At 43.1% G+C, this 27,994-nt stretch overlaps 2 protein-coding genes and 1 long non-coding RNA gene across 7 annotated transcripts in view; 1 reads left to right on the top strand and 2 right to left on the bottom strand.

The window, feature by feature from the left end:
- Positions 1–5,582: 5,582 nt before the first annotated feature.
- Prph2 (peripherin 2) lies at positions 5,583–21,655 on the top strand. Of its 2 annotated transcripts, XM_078020006.1 has the most exons (4): positions 5,583–6,431; positions 15,407–15,653; positions 18,062–18,195; positions 19,629–19,718. In XM_078020006.1, exons 1-3 carry the CDS (start codon positions 5,851–5,853, stop codon positions 18,152–18,154), a joined length of 921 nt encoding a protein of 306 aa, XP_077876132.1. In that variant the 5' UTR covers positions 5,583–5,850; the 3' UTR covers positions 18,155–18,195; positions 19,629–19,718. The 2 variants fall into 2 exon arrangements, with proteins under 2 accessions (XP_077876132.1, XP_077876131.1); XM_078020005.1 differs by lacking the exon at positions 18,062–18,195 and having other exon boundaries at positions 5,585–6,431; positions 19,629–21,655.
- LOC144366208 (uncharacterized) lies at positions 7,878–16,191 on the bottom strand. The gene is made up of 3 exons (XR_013425170.1): positions 14,706–16,191; positions 13,988–14,074; positions 7,878–8,970 (listed from the first exon to the last, which is right to left on the bottom strand). It is a non-coding gene; the product is annotated as an uncharacterized LOC144366208 (long non-coding RNA).
- A 3,184-nt stretch (positions 21,656–24,839) lies between the features above and the next one.
- Positions 24,840–27,994, bottom strand: part of Ubr2 (ubiquitin protein ligase E3 component n-recognin 2) — a 141,721-nt gene continuing 138,566 nt past the window's right edge. For all 4 annotated transcript variants that reach the window (XM_040282678.2, XM_005318681.5, XM_005318682.5 and 1 more), the window contains one exon: positions 24,840–27,214. In XM_040282678.2, coding sequence (XP_040138612.1) covers positions 27,073–27,214 — 142 coding nt within the window. In that variant the 3' untranslated portion in view covers positions 24,840–27,072. The remainder of the gene's footprint in view (positions 27,215–27,994) is intronic.

Below are 27,994 nucleotides of genomic sequence, written 5' to 3' on the forward strand. Positions count from 1 at the left end.
ACCCCACTCCCCCAAAAAAATATAGAAAAAGAAAAAAGAAAGAGTAAAATTTGGACAAAGAGAAAGCAAAAAATAAATTGGTAGACATAAATCCAAATATATCAGTAACCATATGAAATACAAATGGACTAAAATTTTCACTTAAGACATAGATTGGCAATCTGGATTGTTAAAATCAGCTATATGCTATTTAAAACATATGGGTGCAGAAATGTTGAAAGTAATAGGATTGAAATATCAGGGAAATACTTTAAAATAAAGCTAATACAGATCTATTAATATCAGACAAAATAGACTTTAAGGAAAACATTACTAGGGCTAAAAGGAATCACAAAAGTAAAAAAAAATGTGCTAAATTTACAGGAAAATATATTTGTTCTAAACTTGTATGCACCTAATAATAGAGCTTCAAAATATGTAAAGCTGGGCTGGGGATGTGGCTCAAGTGGTAGCGTGCTCGCCTGGCATGCATGCGGCCCGGGTTCAATCCTCAGCACCACATACAAAGATGTTGTGATCGCCGAAAACTAAAAAATAAATATTAAAAAAATATATGTAAAGCTAGTGGTAGAGTGCTTGTCTAGCATGTGTGAGGCCCTGGATTCAATTTTTAGGACTGCAATATAAAGCAAACAATCAAACAAACCCCCCCCAAAAAATATAATTTAGTAGAACAGTAAGGAAAAAATAAATTAATCACATATTAGATGGATTTTTTTTTCTTTCTGGCATTGGGGATTGAATCCAGGGGCACTTTACCACTGAGCTACATCCTCAATCCTTTTTATTATTTATTTTGAGACAGGGTCTCACTAAGTTCTTGATACTGGCCTTAAATTTGTGATCCTCCTGCCTCAGCCTCCTGAGTCGCTGGGATTACAAGTGTGTGTCTCCACACCAAGCTCCAAATGGTAAATTCTATCAAACACCTAAAGAAGAAATAATACCATCAAATTTTTACAAATTCCCCTCAGCAGTTCACCTCTTAAGGTAACAACCTCAAGAAACTTTTGTGCATTGGAAGACACACACACAAATGTTGAATGAGCTTTGCTCATAAAGCAAAACACTAGAAATCATCCAGCTACAAATGAAAGAATGTATCATATGTAGTATAAACTATGAGAATGAACTATAACTTTATGAAACAATATCTATGTTTCTTAAAACACATTGAGTGGAAAAAAGTAGATTCCTGAAGATTACACACAGTATCAAACAATTTATGTAAATCACAAAAACAAGTGAAAAATATGTATGTGGGGAAACACTAATGATTTTTATATGATAAAGCAAAAGCAAAGATATTTAGAATGGTTACCTTTTGAGTGAAATGTAAGCTATATTATCTCCCCAAGCAAACCCACTTTTCCATTCACCGAGGCCATTCTTATTCTGGCCACCAGGGGGCATCCACAGAGTTGATTATTTTTGCTTGGTGTTGTCCTTCATGGTTTAGGACTTCCAGATAAAAGAAGAGAGTTGCTTGATATATTGGGTAAACTTTCTAAAAAGCTATTTGATTTTTTTTGGTTGTTGTTTTGTTTCTGGTCTCTACATCAAATCTTTCTTCTTATCCTTCCCTCTGATTTTCTCTCGCCCACATGCATGCTCCTAAGAGTTTCTCTAAGCTTAGCAAAGCAGTCTTTCACACACTGTTTCTCTCAGGAAAACTGTCTTCAATTTTTTTTTTTTTTTGCATAGGAGCTAGGAGTTTACTCATGCCTCTTATTGTTTGAACATCCACCACTGGAAGAATCATGGCACAACACAGTGACTCCAGAAACCTCAGCTCACTCTTTTTAGTGAATTAATCAGATGGTCAAGAATTAAAATGGGAGGATCAAGTTCAAGTCTAGTCTCAGCAACTTAGTAAGGTCCTAAGTAACTTAGTAAGACTCTGTTTAAAAATTTAAAAAAAAAAAAAAAAAAAAAAAAAAAAAACGAAGAGTGGAACATAGTGGAGCACACCTGTAATTACAGTGACTCCCGGGGATTAAGGCAAGAGGATTGCCAAGTTCAAGTCCAGTCTCAGCAATTCAGCAAAGCCCTAAGTAACTTAGTGAGAGCCTGTCTCAAAATAAATAAAATAAAAAGGGCTGGGGGTGTAGCGCAGCCATCTTCAAGAGAAGCCATTTTTTTCTTGGAGTCAATCTATTGCTGTTCCTTTACTGTCAGTCAAAAGTCAAAAGATGACCCTGAGTGGGACCCTGGACACTTCCCAGGAACCCCCAATAGAATTGGAGGACAGGAGGGGTGTGCTATTTCTCTCTGAGAGGACCCTTGTCTCCCTTGAGAATGTCCCATTTTCTCCAAAGCTATTTATTAGAAACAAGGCTTGGCTGTTAGAAGAGCAATTACCCTGGAAATTTTTGTTGTTGTTGGTAGAGGGGTTTAATCTCAGGAGTGCTCTGCCACTGAGCCACATCCCTAGCCCTTTTTATTTTGAGGCAGAGTCTTTAAGTTGCTCAGGTTGTCCTCAAACTTATAATCTTCTTGCCTTAGCTTCCTGAGTTGCTAGGTGCAGGACTATGAGTTTTTGTTTATTTGTTTTTTGTTTTAGTTGTAGATGGACACAATAACTTTATTTATTTATTTATTTTTAATGTGGTGCTAAGGATCAAACCTCATACATGAAAGGCAAGCGCTCTACCTCTGAGCTACAACTCCATCCCAGGCCTGTGGGTTTTTGACCCACAATGTGTTGTGACAATAATATTACCATGCTGTTTTTTTCTATATGGCTCAGAACCAGGCTTTGAAGATGCCAACTGAAGTCCAAACTTGTGTTGAATGATGAAATAAGTGCTTTGTTTTCCTGGGGACTATGTTGGAGGGAAAAAACTTATGCCTCATTGCTTTGTTCTCACACCTCCTCTATCTGTGGAGAAATATACTATTGGTTTTACCTAGTGATTTGGAGGTCTGAAAGAGTGTGCAGGTGGGAATCTGTGGAGTCTCCCTCAGAAGGAAAGAAAGGAGACTTCGGATGGGAATTTGATCCACCCATTGCTTTGAACTCATGGGCCTCTTATTTTAATCATGAAGGCTTCTTTGGTTTTAAGTGGAAAGGAATTTGAGAACAAAATTTGTTTGTAGGGTTGAGGATATAACTCAGTGGAAGAGAGCTTGCCTAGTAGTCATAGGGCCCTGGGTTTTACTCCCAACACCACAATACACATTAATTGGTTTGTTCTTAAAATTCCTTGTGCTTATGCACAGGCTGTTCTGGGAAGTCAAATTAGATTGACCCAGCAGAGCTTTACCACTGAGTACATCCCTGGCCCGTTTTTTAAACTTTATTTTGAGCCTGATGCAGTGGTGCATGCCTATAATCCCAGTGGCTTGGGAGGCTGAGGCAGAAGGATCACAAGTTCAAGACCAGCCTCTGCAATTTAGCAAGGCTCTTAGCGATTTAGTGAGACCCTGTCTCAAAATAAAAAATAAACAGGGCTGGGGATGTGGCTCAGTGATTAAACAGCTCAGTGGTTAAGCACCCCTGGATTCAATCCCTGGTATCAAAAACAAACAAAACCTCTAAAAGCCTTTATGTTGAGACAGGGATTCACTGAATTGCCCAGGCTGGTCTTGAATTTGCAGTTAAACCTCCTGCCTCAGCCTCCTGAGTGACTAGGATTACAGGTGTGTGTCAGCATGCCTAATAAAGAAGAAAAAAAATAGCCAAAGAAGATAAACAGATGGCAAATAAGCATATACAAAAACACTCAATATAAAACATCATTAAGGAAATGCAAAATAGAATAGTGTTGAGATACCAGTATATACACTCATTACTATGGTTAAAATCCCAAAGATAGACAATACCAAATCCTGACAAGGATGTATAGCCACAGGAACTCTCATTCATTGCTGGTGGGAATACAAAATTGCACAGTCTCTCTAGTTTTTTCATAAAATTAAACAAAGTTTTACTATATGATTCAGTCATTACTCTCCTATTTACCTAAAAGAGTTGAGAACTTACATCTATACAAAAACCTTCATCAATGCTTATAAGCAGTTTTAGTTATAATTGCCCCAAATTGGAAGTGACCAAGGTAGTCTTTAATAGTTGAATGGATAAACAATGGTATACCCATATGAATGGAATGTATTCTATGCTAAATAGAAATAAACTACACTAAGCTAGAAAAACATACTGCTAGGGGAAAGAAGTCAATCTGAAAAGGCTACATACTATGGGATTCCAACTATATAACATTCTAGAAATGGCAACTCTAGAGACAATGGTTGCCTGAGGTTGGGAAGGGTTGGAGGGAAGAATGGATAGGTGAAGCATAGGAGATTATTAGAGCAGCAAGACAATTCTGTTTGATATGATAGTAGGGGATATGTGACATTATACATTTGGCAAAACCCATAAAACTGTAAACAAAAACCTCACAGCTGCTTATAGGGGCAACTGGTTGGGGGAGAATGAGTATATAGGAACCCTGTTATTTTAAGTTCATTTTTTTGTAAATCTAAAAATCACTCTAATAAATACTTTATTTATAATTAAAATAACAAAATTACAGAATCACTGGGTATATATTTCTATTTACTGGTTTTTGGGGGGTTTTTTTGGTACCAGGGATTGAACCCAGGGGCACTTAATCACTGAGCCTCATCCCTAGTCCCTATTTTGTATTTTATTTAGAGACAGAGTCTCAGTGAGTTTCTTAGCACCTCGCTGTTGCTGAGGCTGGCTTTGAACTTGCGATCCTCCTGCCTTAGCCTTCCTAGCCGCTGGGATTACAGGCGTGTGCCACCGTGCTTGGCTTCCCCAGCCCTTTTTATATTTTGTTTAGAGACAGGGTCTCACTGAATTGCTTAGAGCCTCGCTAAGTTGCTGAGGCTGACTTTGAATTTTCAATCCTCCTGCCTCAGCCTCCTGAGCTGCAAGGATTACAGGCATGATCCACAGCACCTGGCTACACTATCTTTGTTTATACTCCAGTAACAGAAGTTTAATCTGTTAGATCAAGTATGGTCTTTTGTTGTTGTTTTACTTTGCATTTCCTTGCATATTACTTAGGTTGAGGATCTTTTCCAGATTATTGGACTTTCCAAGTTTTCTGGTTATGATTTGGTCTGTCTGATCTGTTCTTGCCTATTTTCCCAGATGATTGATTTTTCCCCCCTGCATTGGGACCTCCTGCATGATGGAGAAGCACTATACCACTGAGCCACACCCTAGCCCTACTGTTCACCTTTTGATTGTGAATTTGTAGAATTTAAACAATTTTAGCATATTAATAACTCCATTTTGTATGTTACAAATGTTTTGTACAATCTGTCATCTCTGTCTGAACTTGTCTTTGTCTTGCCCCACAGGAAGTTTTAAGTTGGAAGGGGACTGCCTGAAAATTTATTTCTGGGGAGACATAATCTCAGCCCTCTAGGTACATCCCATTTTTCTGGCTGGCTTTAGCCTTTTTTGTTCCTGAGTCTCCACACTGAACCCAGAGCTCTCTGGTCCAGCATGTACACGAAGGCTTCTTTTGGTCATGTTCTGAGTCCGGCATGGTTTTATCTAATGGGATGAACCTGGTTAAAGAGATTAGCAAGATGTCTTGTGACTCCCACTTTTAATCTGCAGTGTTCAGGCTACTGTTTGGCTGGGAAGGGTGCTACAGAAACGACGCCCCAGACTTGCCCCCGCTACCGTTACTGAGTTAACGGGGGTCCCAGGATAGGGAGCCCAACATGGGCAACCCCCAGAACAGCTCCCTTCAGCCTGGGCAGTCTGCACCCTTCTCAAGGCCCTGAGTGGTCAGTCCCTGGGCTCACTCAGGTTAAGAGTGGGAGCTGTGTTGCAGGAGGCTATCTGGACAGCATTTGGCAAGGATGGCACTGCTGAAAGTCAAATTTGACCAGAAGAAGCGGGTCAAGTTGGCCCAAGGGCTCTGGCTCATGAACTGGCTCTCCGTGTTGGCTGGCATCATCGTCTTCAGCTTAGGGCTATTTCTGAAGATTGAACTCCGGAAGAGAAGTGATGTGATGGATAATTCAGAGAGCCATTTTGTGCCCAACTCCTTGATAGCGGTGGGGATGTTGTCCTGTGTCTTCAACTCTCTGGCTGGCAAGATCTGCTATGATGCTCTGGACCCTGCCAAGTATGCCAAGTGGAAGCCCTGGCTGAAGCCATACCTGGCTATCTGTGTCCTCTTCAACATTGCCCTCTTCCTTGTGGCTCTCTGCTGTTTTCTGTTGCGGGGCTCACTGGAGAGCACCCTGGACCAAGGGCTCAAGAATGGCATGAAGTACTATCGGGACACAGACACCCCTGGCAGGTGTTTCATGAAGAAGACCATGGACTTGCTGCAGATCGAGTTCAAATGTTGTGGCAACAGTGGCTTTCGGGACTGGTTTGAGATTCAGTGGATCAGCAACCGCTACCTGGACCTTTCCTCTAAAGAAGTCAAGGAGTGAGTAGTCTCTAGTCCTGGGGCCAGATCTATGTGGGGACACTGAGGCCCAGGCCTCTGACTCCCCACCCCATCCAGTCCCTTTTCCTCTACAGTGGGTATACGACTTATTAGTATGTTATAAAGGGGCATTAGGTTGGATCACATGAAATTGCCATTATCCTAGCCCTTTTGGTCTGTGAAAATGGCAACTCCATACAGTTCAACCTAATGTTTGGCTGAGGTGGAAGGAAGGTGTCAAGTTATATAAGCTGCTTGAATAAGAATCCTCAGGAGGGAGATATAGTCAGGTATGTGTGTACGCTTTCTACTGCAGGAATGGGGTCATTCATGGTTCACATACATTGAGACATTTGGTACTTGTTTCTTTAATCAAAGGAGGTGGATTCAGTCCCAGAAGTTTAAAATTTCTGATACATTCCCTAGCTTTCCAATTTTGAACCCTGAGCATCCACTCCCAAGGCATTGTTCTTAGACATGGTGGAATCTAATCAATACCATTTTCTTTATGGGTACAGAGCAGAGGATGGGAGCAGTCAGAGCTAGGCTGTAGTTCTGGCTTGAGGCCTTGGGCAAGTCACTTGCTTCTGTGAGTCCTTGATTGCTCATCTTTCAAATAAATGCAGGTGCTCTTGGAGCTCACCTCTCAGCTCTATGCAGAGCCTGGCATCCAGCAAATGCTCATGAAATGCCTGCTGGTGTTTACTTCTGAAATCATGATAGCACAATACACTCAAGTATTTCTAAGGTATTCTTGGCATATATAAAAAGGAAATCCTGCAGGGGCCGAGGGGAGGTGATGGTGAGAAAGAATCTCCGCATGTGTGTTCACAATGACAACCTGTGTACTGACTCCAGTGGATGGCTCTTCCCAGAAGACCCACTGTGGTGGGTCTGAAGTGACTGTCCAGGGAAGGCAGCCTGCCCTGAGCCCCTGGCTCCCCTTCATATCTTTTGTCCAACTCTCTATTATGCTGTTTATATAAATGGTTATACAAGTGATTTTCCATCTGAGTAACTCTGGCAAGTCCCTGGGGGACTTGAACATGAGGCCTGGGGCACACCAGCAGTGGGACATGACTGAAGTCCAAGTAACATGACTGGCTTCAGAGGGCTGAGTTAGCTCCCCACAGGTGGAAGGAAAGTCAGAGTGAAGGTCACTGCTTGGGATTTTGTTTTCTCTGTGGGTGGAGATTACTGCTACAAATCCCTAGAGGAGAGGATTGTAACCGGCTCTGTCCTTCCTAGATAACAGGTCCACAGGGACAGCATAAGGTGGCATGATTTGCATAAGTCACCTAGGAGGTTGTGAAGCCAGAGGGAGAAGCAGAATTCCTGGGGAGTGTGAGGCCAATGGCAGAACCAGCTTTTGTGAGCAGATATTTGTTTTTCGAATAGGGTCAGTCTCCTGAGACATATAAAAATGGCTCTGTAGCCCCAAGTCCCTTTTTGTTCAAGTGGAGAAGTCACCCAGGTTGCTCTCAGTGACCAATGGATCCGAAATTTCAGGCAAATATTTAGCTTACTCAAAACTACCTCAACGCCCTATACCAACTTGTTAGAGTGAAATTATCCTGACTCCATTGACTTGGACAAAAAAATCTCTCTATTACCCACACACAAAAATATGATGATGATAATATTGAGAGGAACAAAAACAGGAAAGGAAATTCAAACAAGATTCTCACCAGCAACTAATGAATGGCTTTAATTTTTTCACATTTCAGTCTAGTCTTGTTAGCAGTGACATAATAACATAGTGTAATCATAGTATAAATGCAATTGAGTATTCCATTCTGTTATCTGATTACATAACATTTGCATAATGTTTACAATGATCCTGTAACATACAGTTGCATACTGTTTCACTGCATGAATGTGCACACTTAGGCATTTAGATTATTCTTATTTGTGTCTATTTTAAGTATCTTTGAGTCCTGTGCTTCTGTCTCTGTTCTCTTATTTCCCTTTGGCTAAATTTCCAGGAAGGAAGTATACCTGTTGGCTTTCTCTTTCTACAAAGCTGGTCTTAAGATACAACTGTATAACTTAAATCTCTTTCTCCTTTATAAAATTTCCAATGATGTTACACTATAGAGGAGCTAATTGTGCTTCTAAGAGTATAGCCTGATACTCACTCCAGTGCACAGACTCTTAATGGCGTAGGCAGTGCCCAGGAGGGGAGTAAGGCTTAATGGAGTTGTAACTGCCTGGGGCCAGCATCCTGGATCTAGTACTGAGCACAGCTCTTACCTGTGGTGGGAAAAACTAGGGAAGGAAGGAATGAGAAAGCAGAATGACACTTACTTTCACTGCAAGTGATGCTAAAATTTTTTTACTTTCATATTTTGATGCCTTCATTTAGGAAGATTAATAAGTTTATGGAACAAAGCTGGCTCCCAAAAATACTCCCTAGAAAAATAAAAAGTCTATTTACCTTTTGACATCTCAACATTGAAAAGTCGTAAGCATTTATCTGTCGCTGGAATTTCTCAGTAGTATGCTCATCCTAGGATTCTGATGAAAAAGAGATGGGGCCCTGTGGGAGGCAGGGAGAGGAAGCAGTTATCATCCACTAAGATTTTTTTTAGGAGGATTTCTCCTTTTTCCTTTCCTCACCAAATCTGGACATGCCAGCAAAAAGGCTGGAGTGAGCCTCATGTCCCTGAGGACTTCAGGGACGTCCAGGAGCATTCTGACCAGGAGTGGCAGGCTGGTCAGAGGGCTGCTAGTCTGGATAATATGCACATGCAGCCTCGCAGGAGCTGGTGCTGCCTGTGGGCTGTGTGATTTCTGGTCATTTCAAGCTCTGTCACTGGAGCAGCTCTGTGCAAGGCGCACCTAGCCGGACCAGGATAGGGAAGGCTGAGTTGGGCACGTGCAAGCATTCCTGGTCCAGCTCCTGATAGGGAAGCTGGGTTCCTGTACCTGGGCTCTCCAGGAACCAAGGATGGAGCATGAGGCCTCAGAAAGCACAGAGAGGTGGGTAGTTTTTGAAGATTTTCCCAAGGGATTGGAGGATGAATGTTTGTTCACTGACTGGCAGAAACCTCAAATTATTCAAGCTGCTTTGGTGGGGGGTTTTCATCTTTCTCTCTTCTTCCTGATTTTCTTTTTTATTTTTTTTAAATATATATTTTTAGTTGTTTTTTTTTTTTTTTTAGATGGACACAATATCTTTATTTTACATTTATGTGGTGCTGAGGATCAAACCCAGTGCCTCGTGTATGCTACGTGAGTGCTCTACCACTGAGCCATAACCCCAACCCTTCTTCCTGATTTTCTATGGTTTGTTCTCTATTTCCTTCCCCAGAGAAACAGTGAGTGGGTGGGCAGAGAAAATACAGGATTAAAAAACATCTATGTGGCACACACCTGTAATTCCAGCAGCTCGGGAGGCTGAGGCAGGAGGATTGCGAGTTCAAAGCCTGCCTCAGCAACTTAGTGAGGCTCAGGAAGCTGAGACATCAAGAGGATTGTGAATTCAAAGCCAGCCTCAGCAAGGCACTAAGCAACTCACTGAGACCCTGTCTCTAAATAAAATACAAAAAAGGGCTGGGGATGTTGCTCAGTGATTAAGTGTCCCTATGTTCAATCCCTAGTACCAAACCAAACCCAACCAAACAAAAAATAAATAAATAAATAAAATTTAAAACAAATTTATGGATTCTGACTGGATTCTAGTGCTCTGTGCCAGGTCTCAGATAGTCACAAGGTGGTCTCATGGCTTCTGGGGAATGGCAAATGGGGTAGTCATCATGCTTTAACATTGTGTGTTTCCCTCCATCCCCAGGCTGGTGGGCCTGACTGGGCCAGGAAAAGGAGGCATTGTCTCAGATGTAATTGGTAGAGGCCCTCAGAGGAGTCCAGAGAAATGCCTCTGCTGGGGCCTGAGTTCTCAGAGCCAGACGGATCTGTAGTTCTCAAAATGTGGGGTTTTTTTTGTATCAGGGATGGAACCCAGGGGCACTCAACCCTGAGCCACATCCCTACTCATTTTCTGTATTTTATTTAGAGATGGGGTCTCACTAAGGCTTAGGGCCTTGCTGAGCTGCTGAAACTGGCTTTGAACTTGAGATCCTCCTGCCTCAGCCTCCCAAGCTCCTGGGATTATAGGCGTGCATCACCACACCTAGCTTCAACTTTCGGTTTTTTGTTTTTCCAGTACTTGGGATTACCCAGGCCTCACACATATTAGGTAAGCACTCTCCCACTGCTCTACACATCTAGCATTTTTTATTTTGAGACAGTCTTGCTAAGTGTCTGAGACTGGCCTTGAAGTTCTGATCCTCTTACTTCAGCCTCCAGAGTAGCTGGGATCGCAGGTGTGTGCCACACACCTGATTTCAATCAGTACTTCTTTCATTTTATGGCTGTGTCTTCTCCATCAGACTGGGACTCCTTCAGAGAGAAGCCCAGTTGAGCACAGGGAAGGTGGGCCAAACTTGATGGAGGTAGGTTTTCCCTGGGCCTCCAGCTGCTCACATCTCTGGAATACCCCCACTGCTCAGAAGCATTGCCTTGTTTATGCAGGGCCTGCCCTCCTTCCAACCACAGATTAAGGCCTGCCCTCCTTCCAACCACAGATTAAGACAAAGCCAGGCAGAGAAGAGCTACTTAGGTGATGAGCTGGCTATTTATAAACAGCAAGTATTTCCCAGGCTACATTTTTTTTCTCTGCTTGGGGGTCACCAGAGTTTATAGAGTCTTGACTAAGATAAGGCCTGTGTATTAGCTTACTCCCCACAGACAAGCCACAAAGAGCCTGGACAAATTATCACATCAGAGTTTTTTCCAGAGAAATAAACAATTTAGTAGATGCACCAACAAATCAATAAAGGAAGACATATGGAAATGAATGGGAAGGAAAGAAGTCATAGGAGTATAACTGACAGTGAGTCAACCCCAACCTAGGCTAGCTGAGGAACCTTGGCAACTTGCTTGACCTTTCTGAGCCTCTTGTGCCATCTGAGAACTGAGAATATAAGTGTGGGATGTGGTGCAGATATAGGTGTACACATGGAGCACTTGGAATACAGTAAGGTCTTAGCATTTCCTTTAAGATTGCTTTTTTGAGTAGTCACTAGACTTAAAGAATTGCAAGTATCAAGGGAAGACACAGGAGGAGGCGGCATAGCCTCATCTTCAGAGAACCCCAGTCAGAGGAGACACTGCCCTGCCCTGTTGAGACCAGCAGGGCGACCTGTCCACTGGGGTTAGGGAGGTAAGGTGGGAGACCAGGCTGTCCAGAAGGCCAATACGCAGACTAAAAGCAGCTAAGAGCCTCTGCTGGCCTCACCCCAGGTCTGCAGGCCTGGCCCTCATTTCACATACATGTGTAAAATGTGTGAAATGTATAAGGCAGGTGTGCAGGGTTTACCCCAGTTTAGAGACACCAGGAGGGCACATAAGTATCAAAATAAGGATAGATGATGGTGGTTAGGAAATGGTTGCCGGGACAGGGAGCAGGCAGAGGGAACTTGTGCTTTCCTAGGATTTTTTTTTTTTTTTTGGTTTGAACTCAGGGGCACTTGGCACTCAGCTACATCCCCAGACCTATTTTGTATTTTATTTAGAGTCAGGGTCTCACTGAGTTGCTCAATGCCTTGCTAAATTGCTGCTAAATTGTTGAGGCTGGCTTTGAACTCTTGATCCTCCTGCCTCAGCCTCCTGAGCTACTGTATTACAGGTGTGCACCACTGCACCTGGGGCTTTCCTAAGAATTTAACCAGAAAAGCCAATAGGGAGGAAGGCCCTGAGAGGCATGAAAACTGAGGCACTGTGGAAACCAGCGGCCACCTGCTGTTGGCTGGTCTCTAGATGGCTCTGGGGAAGGTTCTCCCCTTCTCTGAATCCCACTTCCTCCTTTGTAGAACAAGCTGTCCAGATGGTTCTAAGTGGAGAGAAGCCTGAACTTCCTGAGGGCCTAGGGAATGCCAAGCCTGGTCAAATGTGTTCCTTGCATCACTGAGAGGTGATGATCATCTGGCCTCACATGGTCCACAGAAGTCAAGCCCCACAGCTTAGCTTTGGGACTCAAAGGTCTGCTCTCTGGCACACCTATGCCTGTCTATGGAGACAACTGAGGATATCTACAGGGTTTTCTGTGCTAGGGAGAGGGCTCCAGGGACATGCAGGTCAGGAAGAGAGGTGAACAGATTGGTGTTGGAACCTCCCAGCCCTGAGGAAGGTAAGCTGGACTTTGGGGTGGGGTGGAGGGAGCATTTCAGATGTTCAGTGTTCCCAGAACTTCTGGCTCCTAAAGACATGGGTGGGAGCCCCAAGCTGAAGGCCTTGCCAACACCCTTCCAGTCACATTCTCAAAAGTACCCCCTGCCTGGGCCAGGTGCGTAGCTCTTGGACTCCTGTGGGAAGTGAAGCAAGTCCTGGTGTCTGCTCTCTCTACAAACATGGAGCTGTCAGGGAGATAGGCACAAGTGAGAACTTAAGCAGAGGGTGGCCTCCATCAGCCAGCAAGTATCTCACAGCACCTGCATCCTACTGGGCTGGAGCTCTGCACTAGGCCAACTTCAGTGAGAATCCCACACGGCAGCTGTCCTTAAAGACCAGAAACCACAGCTGTAGAACTTATGCCACCAGCTCATAAATGACTGCACCCCTGGGATATGTGGTCTGTTCTGATCACGCCTGATGCAAGCTGCCCAGGCACATGTGCTGCCTGGGATGGCTTCTGCTCTGCCACCACCCGTGGAGCCAGCCTTTGCAAACGAGCTCATGTTTATTGTGCACCTCCTCCACACCAGGCACCCTTGAAGCACTTCAAACAACCTTATATCAACTCCATTTTAGATTAAGAAACTGAGGCAGGGAGAGGTTAATGAACTTATTCAGAAGAATAAAGCTGGACTGAGAGCCAGATGCTCTTATCCCTGCTTACATCACCCTGCCACCTAGAACCACCCATTCTCCAGACAGAGGGTCTTGCCCACACATGAAGAAGAGGTCAGGGCTGCAGTCCATGTGGAAATATGATCACCTCGGCCCAGGCCACCATGCAGCCTTTCTAAAGTCTTAATTGTCATAGATGGAAGTCAAAGGCAGTTCACAGAAAAGGGACAACAAGTGGGTCATAAACATATGAAAATATGTTCAACTTCTCTCATAATGAGAAGGTAATATTTTTCTTCTATTAGGTTGGCAAAGTTCAAAAGCCAGTGTGGGTATAGCCATGGAAGGCCAACTCTCACAAGCAAGGTTGTTAGCCCCCTAAAGGAAGAAATATGGGAGGGAGCTGGCAGAATCACTCTTTGATGCAGAAATGTCTCATCTAGAAATTTACTGTTAGATATATTCACAACAAGTACTGTGACCCATGTCCGTGTTTGCATTAACAGGAGAATGGGAGAAACCCAAACTGCTGTCAGTAGGGAATTGAACAGAAACCCTGTGGGTCATTTTCAGGACAAAAATTCAGGACAATTTCCAATGGCAGGTGTAAAAAGACTTCTAAGAAACTACTAAGGGAAAAAGGAAATGTTCAAGGCATTATGTATATGATGTTACCGTTCAGGTTAACAAACAAACAGGAAAAATACCATTTGCAGAGTCTCTGCTTGGTTGTCCATGCGCCAAGCCTCTCTGGGTGGACAGGCAAAGCTGGCCACAGTGGTGGGACCTGGAGGCTGAGAGACAGGGAGGGAGAAGTGTTTTGTATTAAAGATATTTTATTTAGAAGCTAAACAATGGGGGCTGAGGTTGTGGCTCAGTGGTGGAGCGCTTGCCTAGCAAATGTGAGGCACTGGGTTCAATTCTCAGCACCACATATAAACAAATAAATAAATGGAGGTCCATCAATAACTAATAAAAATTTTAAAAAAGAAGCTAAACATGGATATCTTTTTGAAGAGTGCAACCATCATTTTCAATGAACATTGTTAAAAATAATGTCTGTTTTTTAAAAAAGCATGCTTTCTATTCTTGTGTTTCAAAAGTCTATTGCTATTAAGTAATGAATAGCTCACAGGCAGCTTTTTCACTTGAGACAAAATGTACACAGATGAGTGTGCAAGTATTGTACATAGCTGGATGAATTTTGCACATTCAGTTCGGGCAGAACAAACCCAGCCTGCTTGAGTGCAGGTGAGTGCTTTCACCATAAAGATTCCTTTTGAATTGGGAATCTGTGTGAATATGTGTTATGCTTTAAACAGCTGAACATAGAATAGAGAAATGTAAAAGTGTATGGAGCCCTGCCTGTTGGCCTGGAGAGCCAAGGTTGCAGCCACATCTTTCAGATGAATAAGGAGCCCTCACCTGGCTAGAGATGGAATTCACAGACAGCGAAGGGTGCCTGCCTCAGGTCTCAACTGCTTGCCTCTGCACAGGCCCAGAGCAGACCTTCTGGAACCTTCTCGTTGGAAGGGTCTTTGGTTAGGAGTGACCTGTCAGAGAAAGATAAAGTTGGTGAGAGATTTAGGGATTAAACTCTGATGGTTGCCAGCAAGAACCTTGTCCATGGTCACTACCTATCTTTTCTAGCAACCTGGCAGGGGTCCCAAGAATTATCACAGGTGGGGGCCTGACAGCAGAGTGAATAGGTGAATTTCTACATTTCCTCAACACTTATGTCTTGGTTTACTATCTATTTCCACCTTCTAGAGCATAAGCTCCAGGAAGGCATGGGCATGGGCTATGCGCTTACTGTTCTTTCTAAAGTGTCCAGGACTGCAGTCAATACATATCGGCTACAGAGCAAATATTTATCAGGTGAGCAAGGGAAGGAAGGAAGGAAGGAATGAAGGGAGGAAGGAAGGAAGGAAGGAAGGAAGGAAGGAAGGAAGGAAGGAAGAAAGGGAGGAAGGAAGGAAGGAAGAAAGGGAGGAAGGAAGGAAGGAAGAAAGGGAGGAAGGAAGGAAGGAAGGAAGGAGCCAGGTTTTTAGAGGCAGGGATGAGAGGAACTGACACCTGGTGAAAAGTCTGGGAAGCCTGAGTCAAGTTCTCTGTTTCTCCTCCAGTCGCATCAAGAGCAATGTGGATGGGCGGTACCTGGTGGATGGTGTCCCTTTCAGCTGCTGCAACCCCAACTCACCACGGCCCTGCATCCAGTACCAGATTACCAACAACTCAGCCCACTACAGCTATGATCACCAGACTGAGGAGCTCAACCTTTGGCTACATGGCTGCAGGGCTGCCCTGCTGAGCTACTATGACGGCCTCATGAATTCCATGGGTGCTGCCACACTCCTTGTCTGGTTCTTTGAGGTAGGCCTCAGGCTAGCTGTGGGCGAGAAGGAGCTTCCAGCCTCATTTGGGTTTAATGGGGGGTGGAGTTGGGCCTGGAGAGTGCATTTCCCTCCACAACACCAGCTTTGGACTGGCTGTGGGTCAGAGCACTGAGCTTGCATCCCATGTCTCTGCTTCATTTAATTTCTTTACCATCACTTTTTTTTTAATATTTATTTTTTAATTGTAATTAGGCACAATACCTTTATTTTATTTATTTATTTTTATGTAGTGCTGAGGATCAAACCCAGGGCCTCACACGTGCTAGGCGAGTGCTCTACCGCTGAGCCACAACCCCAGCCCATCCCATCACTTTTTGAAAACTTTAAAAAAAAAAAAAAATCTTTATTTTTATTTATTTATTTATTTATTTTTATGTGGTGCTGAGGATCGAACACAGTGCCTCACACGTGTGAGGCAAGTGCTCTACCACTGAGCCACAACCCCAGCCCTTTCCCAGCACTTTTTAAAAAAATATAGAGGTGATATTCACAGAACATAAAATTACATTTTAAAGTTTACATTTAATTGGCATTTAGTATATCACAATATACTACCATCTAGTTCCCAAACCTTTCTATCAACCCAAAGAAAACCTCATGTCCATTCAGCAGTCACTCTTTATTCTCCCCCATCTCCTGCCCCTGCTAACTATCAGTCTGTTCTGTGCCTGTGGATTTACCTGTTTTGGACATTTCACATAAACAGACCCATATAATATGTAAGCTTTTGTGTTTGGTTTCTTTTACTTAGCATGTTTTGGAAGTTAATATTGTCCTTTCACTTTTTGAGATCTTGGACTGCTGTTCAACCTCCCTCTGATATAGGGATACAACACCTAGCTTTGTAGACTGTTGGGAGGCAACATGTACAGCAGTATGTATGTTAGGGGTGTTTGGTAAATAGGAGCTGTTTGGGATTGTGTTTCTTCAGATTCTGATCACCATTCACATGTTAATATAGTTCTTAGATCTTAAAAAATATCAGCAAGCCCCCAGTTAATTCATTGAAGAGAATGCTCAGACAATAAATATGTTGGGCACTGTTCTAGGTGCTGACCAAGGGCATGACTGGGAGACAAGGTGGTGGCAGTGGGGGTACAGTAGGGACTCAGGATGCCTACTTTGAGTTTCTCTGATAGCAGAAAACCCAGACTCCAAAAATCCAAACATACAAAGCCAGAAACATTAGGTAGGAAAGCTTTTTACATCAGAATTTTTTGAAGGGTTCTTTTTAAGTCATTCTTCCAGTACTATGGAAATTATAGGGTATATCTACTTTGTCTGTGGCTGCTACACACCTTTTTTAATTCACTATATGAAACTAGAGGGTGACTATACTGCCCAGGAAGGCTTTATTAATTATTTTTGGCACTAGAGATTGAACACAGGGATGCTTTACTTATTTACTTAAAATATTTTTATTAGTTGTTCATAGATCTTTATTTTATTTATTTATTTATATGTGGTGCTGAGAATCGAACCCAATGCCTCGCACATGCTAGGCAAGCGCTCTTCTACTGAGCCACAACCCCAGCCCCACAGGGATGCTTTAGTACTGAGCTACACCCCTTTTTATTTTTATTATTTTTTTTGTTTTGAGAGGTAGAAATATTTATTTTTTAGTTTTTTTGGCGGATAAAGCATCTTTGTATGTGGTGCTGAGGTTAGAACTGGGGCTGCATGCATGCCAGGCGAGAGCGCAATACCACTTGAGCCACATCCCCAGCCCCACCCTCTTTTATTTTTAGTTTTGAGACAGGGTATCTCACTAAATTGCTTAGGGCTGTCCTCAATTGCTGGGTCTGGCCTTGAACTTTCGATCCTTCTGCCTGAGTCACTAGGACTAGAGGCATGTACCACCACTGTGCTCAGCAGCAAGGCTTCTTTGTGTTTTTTTTTTTTTTTTTTGGTGGGGTACTGGGGATCGAACTCAGGGGCACTCAACCACTGAGCCATATCCCCAGCCCTGCTTTCTATTTTTATTTAGAGACAAACTGGGTCTCACTGAGTTGCTTAGCATCTCATGTTTGTTGAGGCCAGCTTTGAACTCATGAACCTCCTGCTTCAGCCTCCCCAGCCTCTGGGATTACAGGCTTGCACCACCACATCCAGCTTTTTCTTTTCTTTTCTTTTTAAATATTTTTTTTAGTTGTAGATAGACACATATTTTCATTTATTTATTTCTATGTGGTGCAGAGGATCATAACCAGGGCTTCAAGCGTGTGAGGCAAGCACTCTACCACTGAGCTATAGCCCCAGCTCCACAGCAAGGCTTTTTTTTTTTTTTTTTTTTTAAAGAGAGAGTGAGAGAGGGGGATAGAGAGAGAGAGAGAGAGAGAGAGAGAGAGAGAGAGAGAATTTTAACATTTATTTATTTTTTCTTAGTTCTTGGCGGACACAACATCTTTGTTGGTATGTGGTGCTGCTGAGGATCGAACCCGGGCCGCATGCATGCTAGGCGAGCGCGCTACCGCTTGAGCCACATCCCCAGCCCCAGCAAGGCTTCTTTTGATATCAAGGTCAACAGCATATTCATGACCATTTAGCTTTGGGGCCTTTTTTGTTGGTCTTGCCTCCTAAGACAGTGTCTTGGGAACGAGTAGATAGACCGAGGAGAGTAGCTTATTGCTAGAAGTTTAGATGGTTAGGATCTCGCAGAGCTCATGAAAAGACTGAAAGGACAAAGCAGTCAGCTGGGAAGTGGAGTCCCACTAGCTGCCTCTCAGCTTACCTCCCTTGTAAGATCCTACTGACAAGATGAGGGCCAGCACATCGTATGCAGGGAGTAAATGGCCCCAATTTCCTCCAGGCCTTTTGTGATTAGAGATAGGATGAACACCAAGGTGGCAAAGATAATGACCAAGGGCAAAATTCATAATGCAGTGGGTGTTCTATAGGAAAGCAGGAAGGGATCAGTGTGGATGCACTCAGCATGAGGATTTCCTGGAGGAGGTGACTTTCCATTGTGAAAATATTCTATTAAACCTTTAATCGACAATAATAACAAAAGTTAAAACTCCATCACTTACTTACTAGTCATTATAAATTATCCCCAGAGCATTCATCAGTAGGTATTTACTGAGACCCCACCATTACCCAGGGTATTCTAGGAGCTGAGGCACTGGGTGAACAGAGCCATCAGGGCCAGCACTGCCCTCTAGGGGCAGCCTAGTCTTCTCACAGTGTGCCCTGACACACAGGAAGCAGAAGAGTACAAATCAGGCATTTGTGTAGAAATATGTGACCAATGGAATATGTCACTGGAAAAGCAAAAACAGTACTTACCAAGCTAATCACAGATGACACTCCTATTTGTCCTGCCATGGGCCAGCATTGTGCGCTATACAGATACCAAGGCACCACAGTATCCATGTAAGGCAGGTGCCATTGCATCTGGAAACCTGCAAACCAGAGGAATAAGTCCTGGTTTTCTAGTCACATGACTTGTGAAGTGCCACGGCTGGGGTTCTAACCCAGGCGTTTGGCACCAATGTCTGCCACATCCAAATGATCCGTTATTAGCATCCATTCATTGCCACTCTAATCAAAATAAAGTAATAAAGAGAAACCACACATCCTATTGTTTGCTGAAAAGGTGTCTTTTGACATTCAATGATTACCAAACACTCAATACATGCCAAGGAATGTGCTAGGAATGGGGTGGAGGGCATCATGGTAAAGTAGCCCAGGACTGAGAGAGTAGCAAGGGAACTCTCCAAGGGTTGAAGCTGAATTAATGGTAAGGTGAATGTTTTGGGAAGAGAACAATGAATGGTACAGACCCAGAGGGGAGAAAGGATTTGGTGTGGATTAGAGGCAGACACATTGAGCCAGGGTGCCCCCCTCAGTTTGAGCACTACTCCGGGAGGCACAGATTGGTGGAAAACCCATGGTTTCCTCCTAGCCCAACTCCTAGCTCCTGCCCCTCATTCCTGTCTTCTCTCTTCACCAGGTAACTGTCACAGTTGGGCTGCGCTATCTGCATACAGCACTGGAAGGTGTATCCAATCCTGAGGACCCTGAGTGTGAGAGTGAGGGCTGGCTGCTGGAGAAGAGCATACCTGAGACCTGGAAGGCCTTTCTGGAGAGCTTGAAAAAGCTGGGCAAGGGCAACCAGGTGGAAGCTGAGGGTGCAGATGCAGGCCAGGCCCCTGAGGCTGGCTGATGGCCCCTGCCCTGCCCCTCCTGAACACTGAGTAGTGGACTCCAGGAAATGCGGATTCCTCCCTTGTCCAACTGAAAGTCTGATCTCCCAAGAAGGCTGGCCACCTCTCAGAGACTCTTCTTGTCTTTGGGAGACAAGAAGTTTAGGGTCCCCAAAGTGTGTGGCAAACACTTTTTGAATGACTCCAAATGTGAATAAATGAGGCCCAGCAGGCTCCCTGCCCTGGGATGTGCCCTTATGATAGATTCACGGCCTCTCTGGTGATGACTAGCCAGGATTTATGCTTCTCCTAGCACATTAATCCAGTCTCATAAGTATTGACCACACCTGAGTGCTGCTCCTCCTTTAGTTTGGCTGTTATGAGCTCCAAGTTGCTTTATTTTAAATCCAAAGCATCACTTGATGCATACAGGAATCTGAAGAATATAATGGCCATTTTGTGGGGGGTGGTGGGGGTGTTGATAATGGGGATCGAACCCAGGGCACTTATCCACTGAGCCACATTCCTAGCCCTTTTTGTATTTTATTTATAGAAAGGGTCTCACTGAGTTGCTTAGGGCCTCATTAAATTTCTGAGGCTGGCTTTGAACTCAATCCTCCTGCCGAAGCCTCCTGAGCCGCTGGGATTACATTATGCCACTACGACCAGCTTTTTTTTTTTTTTTTTTTTTAATGCCAAGATTGACAGGTCATTTTGTTTGTTTAATGCCAGAAGGTGGGGGAGAGTTACCCTTTTCTAAGGGTATTGGACTCTTCAAAGCATTGATTCCCCTATACAGGAATTCAATCGTGGGGCAAAAGAATTTTGAGGTAGGGGCTTATTTCCCACCAAAAACACACTGAAAGGCCTGCTTTTCTGTTACATTCCCATGCTCTGTCACTTAGTCCAAGTAAATCATGGGCTGTCAGCATGTTCCAGCAATACCCTAAAGTGCTAAATGAACACCTGCAGCTCATCTCTAGGAAGTCCTGGATTAGGTTACTGCCCTGCTGTGAAAGAGGAGCAATTATCAGACAAGAATTCACCCCTTTGGAGGTCAGGTCTCATCTTCTGGTGGCCTGGGGACACCTGTACAGGCGGCTGTGACATCCCCCATGGACCAATATAGTGGAGGGCAAGGAGTCCTCTGGGAGTTTCTCCCCCAATATCTATCCTGCAAAGCAATATTTTGGAATGTTTCTGTATCAAAGATTCTTTGAGAAGCCAATGTTCCTGAGCTAGCACTTGCATAAAAAGGGTTCACTTGCTTTAGGAAACAGGAAAGCTTCAGGGAAAGGAGAGCACAATTTTACTGGCATTCCAGGCCCCTGGGGAACCTGATCACAGAAGGGCCCAGCATAATTCTGCTAGTTGGATAAACATTCAAGAGAGTTTATTCCTACCTGGCTAGAGATCAAAGCCAGGAGGTAGAAGACAGAAGGGGAACAGCCTTTAACTTACCTCTGCTCTGACCAAGAAATGGTGTTGGTAATAGGTTACTTTGGACCCAGTCGGGGTTTATTCTAGGAACTTTAGTATAGAGACTAAGATACTGGTGCTGTCTGAGCTATGTCTGGAATTCAATTCTCTCAGAAGATGTTTGGACACCCTGTCAAATTTTGGTTCCAGGCTTACATAGATATAAGTTTGAGACCAAGGAAGGATCCACTCTGAAAACACTGAGTCAGCCATCTCGGGTGAGGGCCCTTGAGCTCTGGAGCTCCCAGCTGTCTCTCAGGAGTGCCGAGAACCATCATGAAACTGCTGTTCTAGGCCCATATATGTATCTATGCTGTCAACAGCTGTGTAACATATTAAAAACTATGGTACAAAATTTGCTTTGTTAAACGACTATCTTAACTCATCAATAGCAGGTATGCCAGAATATCCAACACTAGTTAGCATTCATTAAAGAATACAAGAGATTATCAATCACTGTTACCAACATGTCTTATGTACCATTTTGACTTAGTGATTTAAGCAAAAGTCCTATTTTTTAAAAAAATTTTAATATATTTTTTTTTAATTTTCGGCAGACACAACATCTTTGTTTGTATGTGGTGCTGAGGATCGAACCTGGGCCTCATGCATGCCAGGCGAGCGTACTACTGCTTGAGCCACGTCCCCGGTGCAAGCAAAAGTTCTAAACCTTGTGCTAGGGTGTAGCTCAGTGATACAGTGCCATCCTAGCTTGTGGTGGGCCTGGGCTTGATCCTTAGTACAGTTTAAAAAAAATAAAATAAAATCCAAATCTTTTTTTTACCCCCATCTCTTTGCCTATAATATAGTTCCCCAAACAGGGAAATCTTAGCCTCCAGGGGGACAAGTAATGGGGAGGATGTGAGCAACCCAAGAATCTGAAACAGTGTTGGGAGCATCAAGGGTCATGACCCCTTGATAAATCTCAACAGTTGATTCAGAGCATATTTAAAAATTGAACAGGTTTCAATTAGTCAGGTATTTGCTAGAGAAACCTGGTCCATTCCTTTTGGTCACCTATCAGTGTCTAGTAAGACTCAGGTACCAGGTTTTTTTTTGGGGGTGGGTGGGTACCAGAGATTGAACTCATGGTCACTCTGCCACTGAGTGACATCCTCAGCTCTATTTTGTATTTTATTTAGAGACAGGGTCTCACTGAGTTGCTTAGTGCCTCAACACTGCAGAGGTTGGCTTTGAACTTGCAATCCTCCTGCCTCAGCCTCCCCAGCTACTGGAATTACAGGTGTGTGCCACTGTGCCCAGCCCAGGTTCTTTCTTGTGTATAACTTCAGTCTTTCCTAGGGCTAGTGTAAATTCACTTGTCCCAAAGGACTCAGCCAATTTTTAAAGTTGTCAGCCTGGCTCTGGGGTGGAGTTGGAGGTGAAGACAGGACTTTGGGATTTTTACTTTTTTTTTTTCTTTTGCAATACTGGGTATGGAATTCAGGGATTCATGCATGCAAGGCAAATGCTCTAACATTGATCTATTATCCCCAGCCCAGGATTTTTACTTTTTTTTTTTAATCTTGCCCTAAAGGCAATTATTTATTTATTTATTTTAAAATATTTATTGTTTAGTTTTTGGCAAACACAACATTTCTGTATGTGGTGCTGAGGATCGAACCCAGGCCGCACACATGCCAGGTGAGCGCACTACCGTTTGAGCCACATCCCCAGCCCCGGATTTTTACTTAAAAAAATTTGTTTTTAGTTGAAGATGGACACAATACCTTTATTTTATTTATTTATTTTTATGTGGTGCTGAGGGCCAAACCCAGTGCTTCATGTGTGCTAGGCAAGCGCTCTGCCACTGAGCCACAACTCCAGTCTAGACTTTTACTTTTAAGTCACTGTTTAGGGAATTAGTAGGCAATGGGTTCCAATACTGAATATTTAGGAAGCCAGGTATCCTAGAATTTGTAGCCCGAGTTCAAGAACCCATAGCTTCTGCCAACAATGCTTCAAGCCCAGGGATGAGCCGCCAGCAAATAAAACCCTGTGTAACCTCAATATAGTTAATAAGATTAGATTCTTGTTTGACACGCTCCCCTCCCCTCTTTATCTGGGTATCCATCAAGCTAGGCCAGCAGGTTTGCATCTTAGCTGAGGCAGTGAGGGGCCAAGACAACGAGGGTCCCTCACCCACTACTGGGTAGAAAATCAGCCCTGGAGGGCAACATGCCTCATTTGTGGAATACTGTCTTAGTCCAAGAAGACAGGGGATGCCCATCTTGGTTCTCAGTGAACAGAGTTTTGGCTAAAAGGGAGGAAACTTCAATCCTTAATTCTTGGTAGCATTTTATCCTGTCCTCCAAAACAGAGGATGAGGTATGGATGGCCAAGTTAAAGAGATCAGAGAATAGCACGCTCAAGGACACTGTCAAGTGTCCTTGATAGAAGGGACAACTCCTAGATATTTTCTCAAGGGGAATGAGAATTCAGTCAACACAAAACCCCACATATAAATGTAGTAGTAATTAGTGAATAATCACCAGAAGCACCAAATATTCACTACCTGGCAATGGTACAAACATTTGTACAACCAAATAGTACTCAGCAATAAAAGGAACATGGGTGACTCTTTGTGAGAAAAACAGACTCAACAAGCTACATACAATGATTCCATTTGTATCTCATCTGACAAAAGGCACAGAGGGACAAATTATTAGTGGGAGCCAGAATTGGAACATAAAGAAAAGCTGGCTACAAAAGGGCACCAGGGAATTTTTTTGGGTGATGGAGCAGTTCTATTTCTTAATTGTTTGTAAAATACCTTCAATAAGCTTTATTTGGAAAAACAAGAGTAGGGACAGAGCAAGATGTGTACCCGAGGGGGCTTGAAGAGTCCTGGAACTAAAAACTACACTGGGTAGGGAGTAGCTGGGGCAGCTTTACCAACCAGGAGGCAGGGAAGGTTTTAGTTTCACACTTTTCTGTTAAGAGAATTCTGAAAATCACAGCAGAACCCCTCATATCTAAGGGCTCTCCTATGATTAAAAAATATCACTTCCTGGGGCTGGGGTTGTGGCTCAGTGGTAGAGTGCTAGCCTAGCATGCGTGAAGCCCGGGGTTTGCTTCTCACCACTGCATAAAGTATTGTGTCCATCTACAGCTAAAAAATATTTAGAAAGACACTTCCTTTCTATATATGTCTCAGAAGCATAAAGTGTCTGGCAAGTGTGTAAGGATAAGAAGCTGGAGACCCACCAGATGTGGATGAGCAAGAGTTGAAACCTGGGACAGGTCTCAAAGTGCCTTGTTGTCCTAGTAATTTGAGGACTGAAATGGGTCCAGAAAAGTCACAAACTATCATTGACAATGAAAATAAAATTTAATTGGCTGAAATAATGACTTAAGCTTTCTCTGGGAAGGTCAGAATGACTTGGCTAGAAGCCATAGTTGACACTAATAATATAAGCCTCTTAAATTTCAAGCTAATACAGAAGTCCCACTTCCGCAGCAAGGTGATATAGGAAGCACTGCTGTGACATTTAAATGTGTAAAATAAAACCAAAAAGAAGATGTAGGTCAATCCAAAGTAACGTCAACACCTAAAGCATTTATTTGGTTATCTTTAAACTTTTTACATATGATACATCTCAAATTTTACAAGTTGTTCACAGATATTAAAGTTATACCCAATTTATTAAACAGATATGATTCCCTGATATGGAAAGCATGTTATATTAACATTTCTACAATAAACATAAAACATGCGAAACAAATCATAAAACTAAGTTGCTTTGTTAAGTAGGGAAGACAGGGAAGACAACTAACTTAACATCAGAAAATAAAAGGTTGTGCATGTTGCAAATTCATGTAAATTCATCTTCTTCCAGACTCTTTGATTTTCTCAGAGAATAGAATCCAGGGACACAAATTCTGCTAACTCCAGGCTTCTATGAAGTCAGGCCTGAAAAGCTGGAGCACTGTTATGATTTGGTGAAAATGTTTATAATCCACTTAAAGGGAGAAACCTGGTCTTATAATTTAAAGTCCAAGTATGGTAAACACATGGGGGAAAAAAAAAAGAAGCTAAACTTAAAAGCGAAAGAAACCATATGTGTCAAAGACCAAAAGAAACCTAAATTATGCCATTTACAGCCCAAACAATCAGATTGTATAAATCAGAGAAAGGCCAGGAAATGGAGGAGAGAAATGGATTCTAATTTGGATTTTCTTCCCGCTGAATCTTTGCTTACTGTGTGGGCCAACTGCAAGCAAAAGAATTTTAAGGCCAACCTTTCAAAAGGAAGTGGTTCCTTCACAAACAACTTTGGAGACAGATGTAGCTTCTGCATTTTCTCTTACTTTAGTCTCAGGTCTGGATTTCTGACCTTCCTCCCGGGAATTCTGTGGAGCGTGCACAGATGAGTGGAATGGAACTTGCTGATGCAACGCTGAGTAACAGGGTTACTTGCATTGGTTATAAAATTGAAGAGCCTCTTGTCATTCATTTGCTCCTTAGCCCCACCCTAGAGAGGCAAGATCTATTCCTCCACTAAATCCATGTCACTTTTAGTATGTATCCAAGCTCTCAGCACACTTGTATCAAATGTGAGTAACTGTGTGGTATGTAAGAGTTCTAGCTGGATGCAGTGTTGCCTGCCTGTAAACCAACAATTCAGGAGACTGAGGCAGCAGGATAACAAGTTTAAGACCAGCTTCAGCAATTGAGTGAGGCCCTAAGAAACTTAGCAAGACTCTGTCATAAAATAAAAAGGCTGGGGATGTGGCTCAGTGGTAAAGTACCTCTGGGCTCAATCCCCAGTACCCCCCCCCCAAAAAAAGAAAAGAGTTCTAAGCCATTTTACTGAGCAGCTGTCATTCTAGGAAGGCACCTCTTAGTAAGAATGATACTTAAAAGGAATAAAAAGCCTGGGTGCATCCCAGGAATGTACTAAGTAAGCCACTAGGTAAGCAGCAAATCAGCTATTCCAGAGAATGCTGGACAGGGTGGGGAATTCAAAACACCGAGTATTTTTTTTTTCTTTTTTTTTGCTAGTGTATGATTCTAGATGCATATATTCTCTCCATTTAGCCTTAAAAAGAATAGATAAAATTACTGTCTGACAAATTAGATTCTTTCAGTTTTCAAAAAGCCCTTTTAGTGAGTTTTACTCTCAAAGTTAAAAATAGGAAAAACGAACAAAACCCCTCAACCTCCGATATCCATGAAAAATCAGCCAGCATACTAGGAAACCACTCCTCTCTGTGTGCTCCTTCAGCATGCATGTTCCTCAACCTTCTCTCAGTCCACAGTGAGGAGGGAATCCTGCCTTTGAAATCAACTATGTTGCTCTTAGAGGTAGGGTCCAGTCAGCAGAGGGCAAGACCAACCCAGTCCCAGTCCCAAGTCACTTAGAGGAGCCAGGAAGTATGACCTGGATGGGCACCGACTGCCTCTGCTGAATAAGCACCAGCCCCAGAGTTCACCAGATTCCATATGCGAAATGGTTCAGGCCACTGGCAATAGCTGATGCGGTCAGACTCCCACAAAGGCTGAGCTCCAGTCCGGGAAGGGAAGCTCTTCATTGGCTGTTAAAACCCAAGGCAGGGCATTTGAGGGGCAGACACAGTGCAAGAAAATCTGCTGATGGAAGATGATTTTCATCAGTCCCTGGAGTTGGAAAACTACAAAGATAAAACTGGGCAGGAAGGCTTAAATAAAGAATTTATTTCAAAATTCAGCTGAACTTTTTTCCTATTCTCTTTCTTGAAAAGCCAAATGGGTTACAAAACTCCAAGTTCATGTTTTTGGCAATGAAGTGATTATAAATGTTGCCAGTCAATGCCAACAAGTGTCTGATTTGCTTCCTGTGCATGTCCGATCTCCTCTGTGATACTGTGTTGGTGCCAGAGCTTCTGAATCTTCTGAAATCGCTCTTTGCACAAATGTAAAGGATTTCCGCGTCTAGAAGGAAGACACGTGTCACTCAGGATGCATTCTGTTTATTCACCCAATACAACCTAATCCTTCCTGGTTTGGGAAAGGTACAAGTTATTGGTTTTCGATTCTTGGTCAAATTTCTGTCTGGAAGGTAACTTTAGCTGTTAACAAACACATTTACTCTGAAGGTTTGCTAATAGTAGCTGATGAGGGGTGAGGCTGGGACACAGGTCTGGGTTGAGAGACTAAAATACTCACTGTCCATTTTGTGGGTAACATGTAAAAAGGGAAATAGGGCAGAGGAGTGTGGGAAAGGAGAATTATAGTGGTAAAAATGTTCCCCAGAGTGCTCTCTTTCATTCACAATCTCATTATAGTAGCCAAATGTGAATACCTGCCAGGTCTAATTTAATGCCTGTCATTAAATTACAGGCTTTGGTGGCTTCAACCTTGGCCCAGGGCCTCAAGGCAGGTCCTAGGTGCCCATCCTCTTCAGAGAAGTGGGAGGAACTGTCATTAGTAGCATATAGTCAAACCCTGCACCAAGCACCTGGGCAAGCTCTTCTAATTACCTTGCCTGTGTTTCCAGGCCTTTAACTTTGGCTACTCAAGCCTGAATGGTAATACCTGGGCTAAAATTTTTACCTTCTTTGGTCCAAAAAGATAATCTAAAAGAAGTTCTTTAATAGTGTTTGGTGAACTGCTAGCGTTTTGCTAAAATGCTATATGATATACTAGAAGCCACCAGAATAGAGTGATAAGCCTAACATGATGTTATATCTTTTTCTGTATGTTCTAATATTT

Source organism: Ictidomys tridecemlineatus, chromosome 8, assembly GCF_052094955.1.
Source record: "Ictidomys tridecemlineatus isolate mIctTri1 chromosome 8, mIctTri1.hap1, whole genome shotgun sequence".
Taxonomy (NCBI): Eukaryota; Metazoa; Chordata; class Mammalia; order Rodentia; family Sciuridae; genus Ictidomys; species Ictidomys tridecemlineatus.

Coding starts and splice junctions, on each gene's coding strand:
- Prph2 (XM_078020005.1), top strand. CDS start 5,851: ATGGCACTGCTGAAAGTCAAATTTGACCAGAAGAAGCGGGTCAAGTTG. Junction 6,432..15,406: donor TCCTCTAAAGAAGTCAAGGA/GTGAGTAGTCTC, acceptor TTTCTCCTCCAG/TCGCATCAAGAGCAATGTGG. Junction 15,654..19,628: donor TCCTTGTCTGGTTCTTTGAG/GTAGGCCTCAGG, acceptor TCTCTTCACCAG/GTAACTGTCACAGTTGGGCT.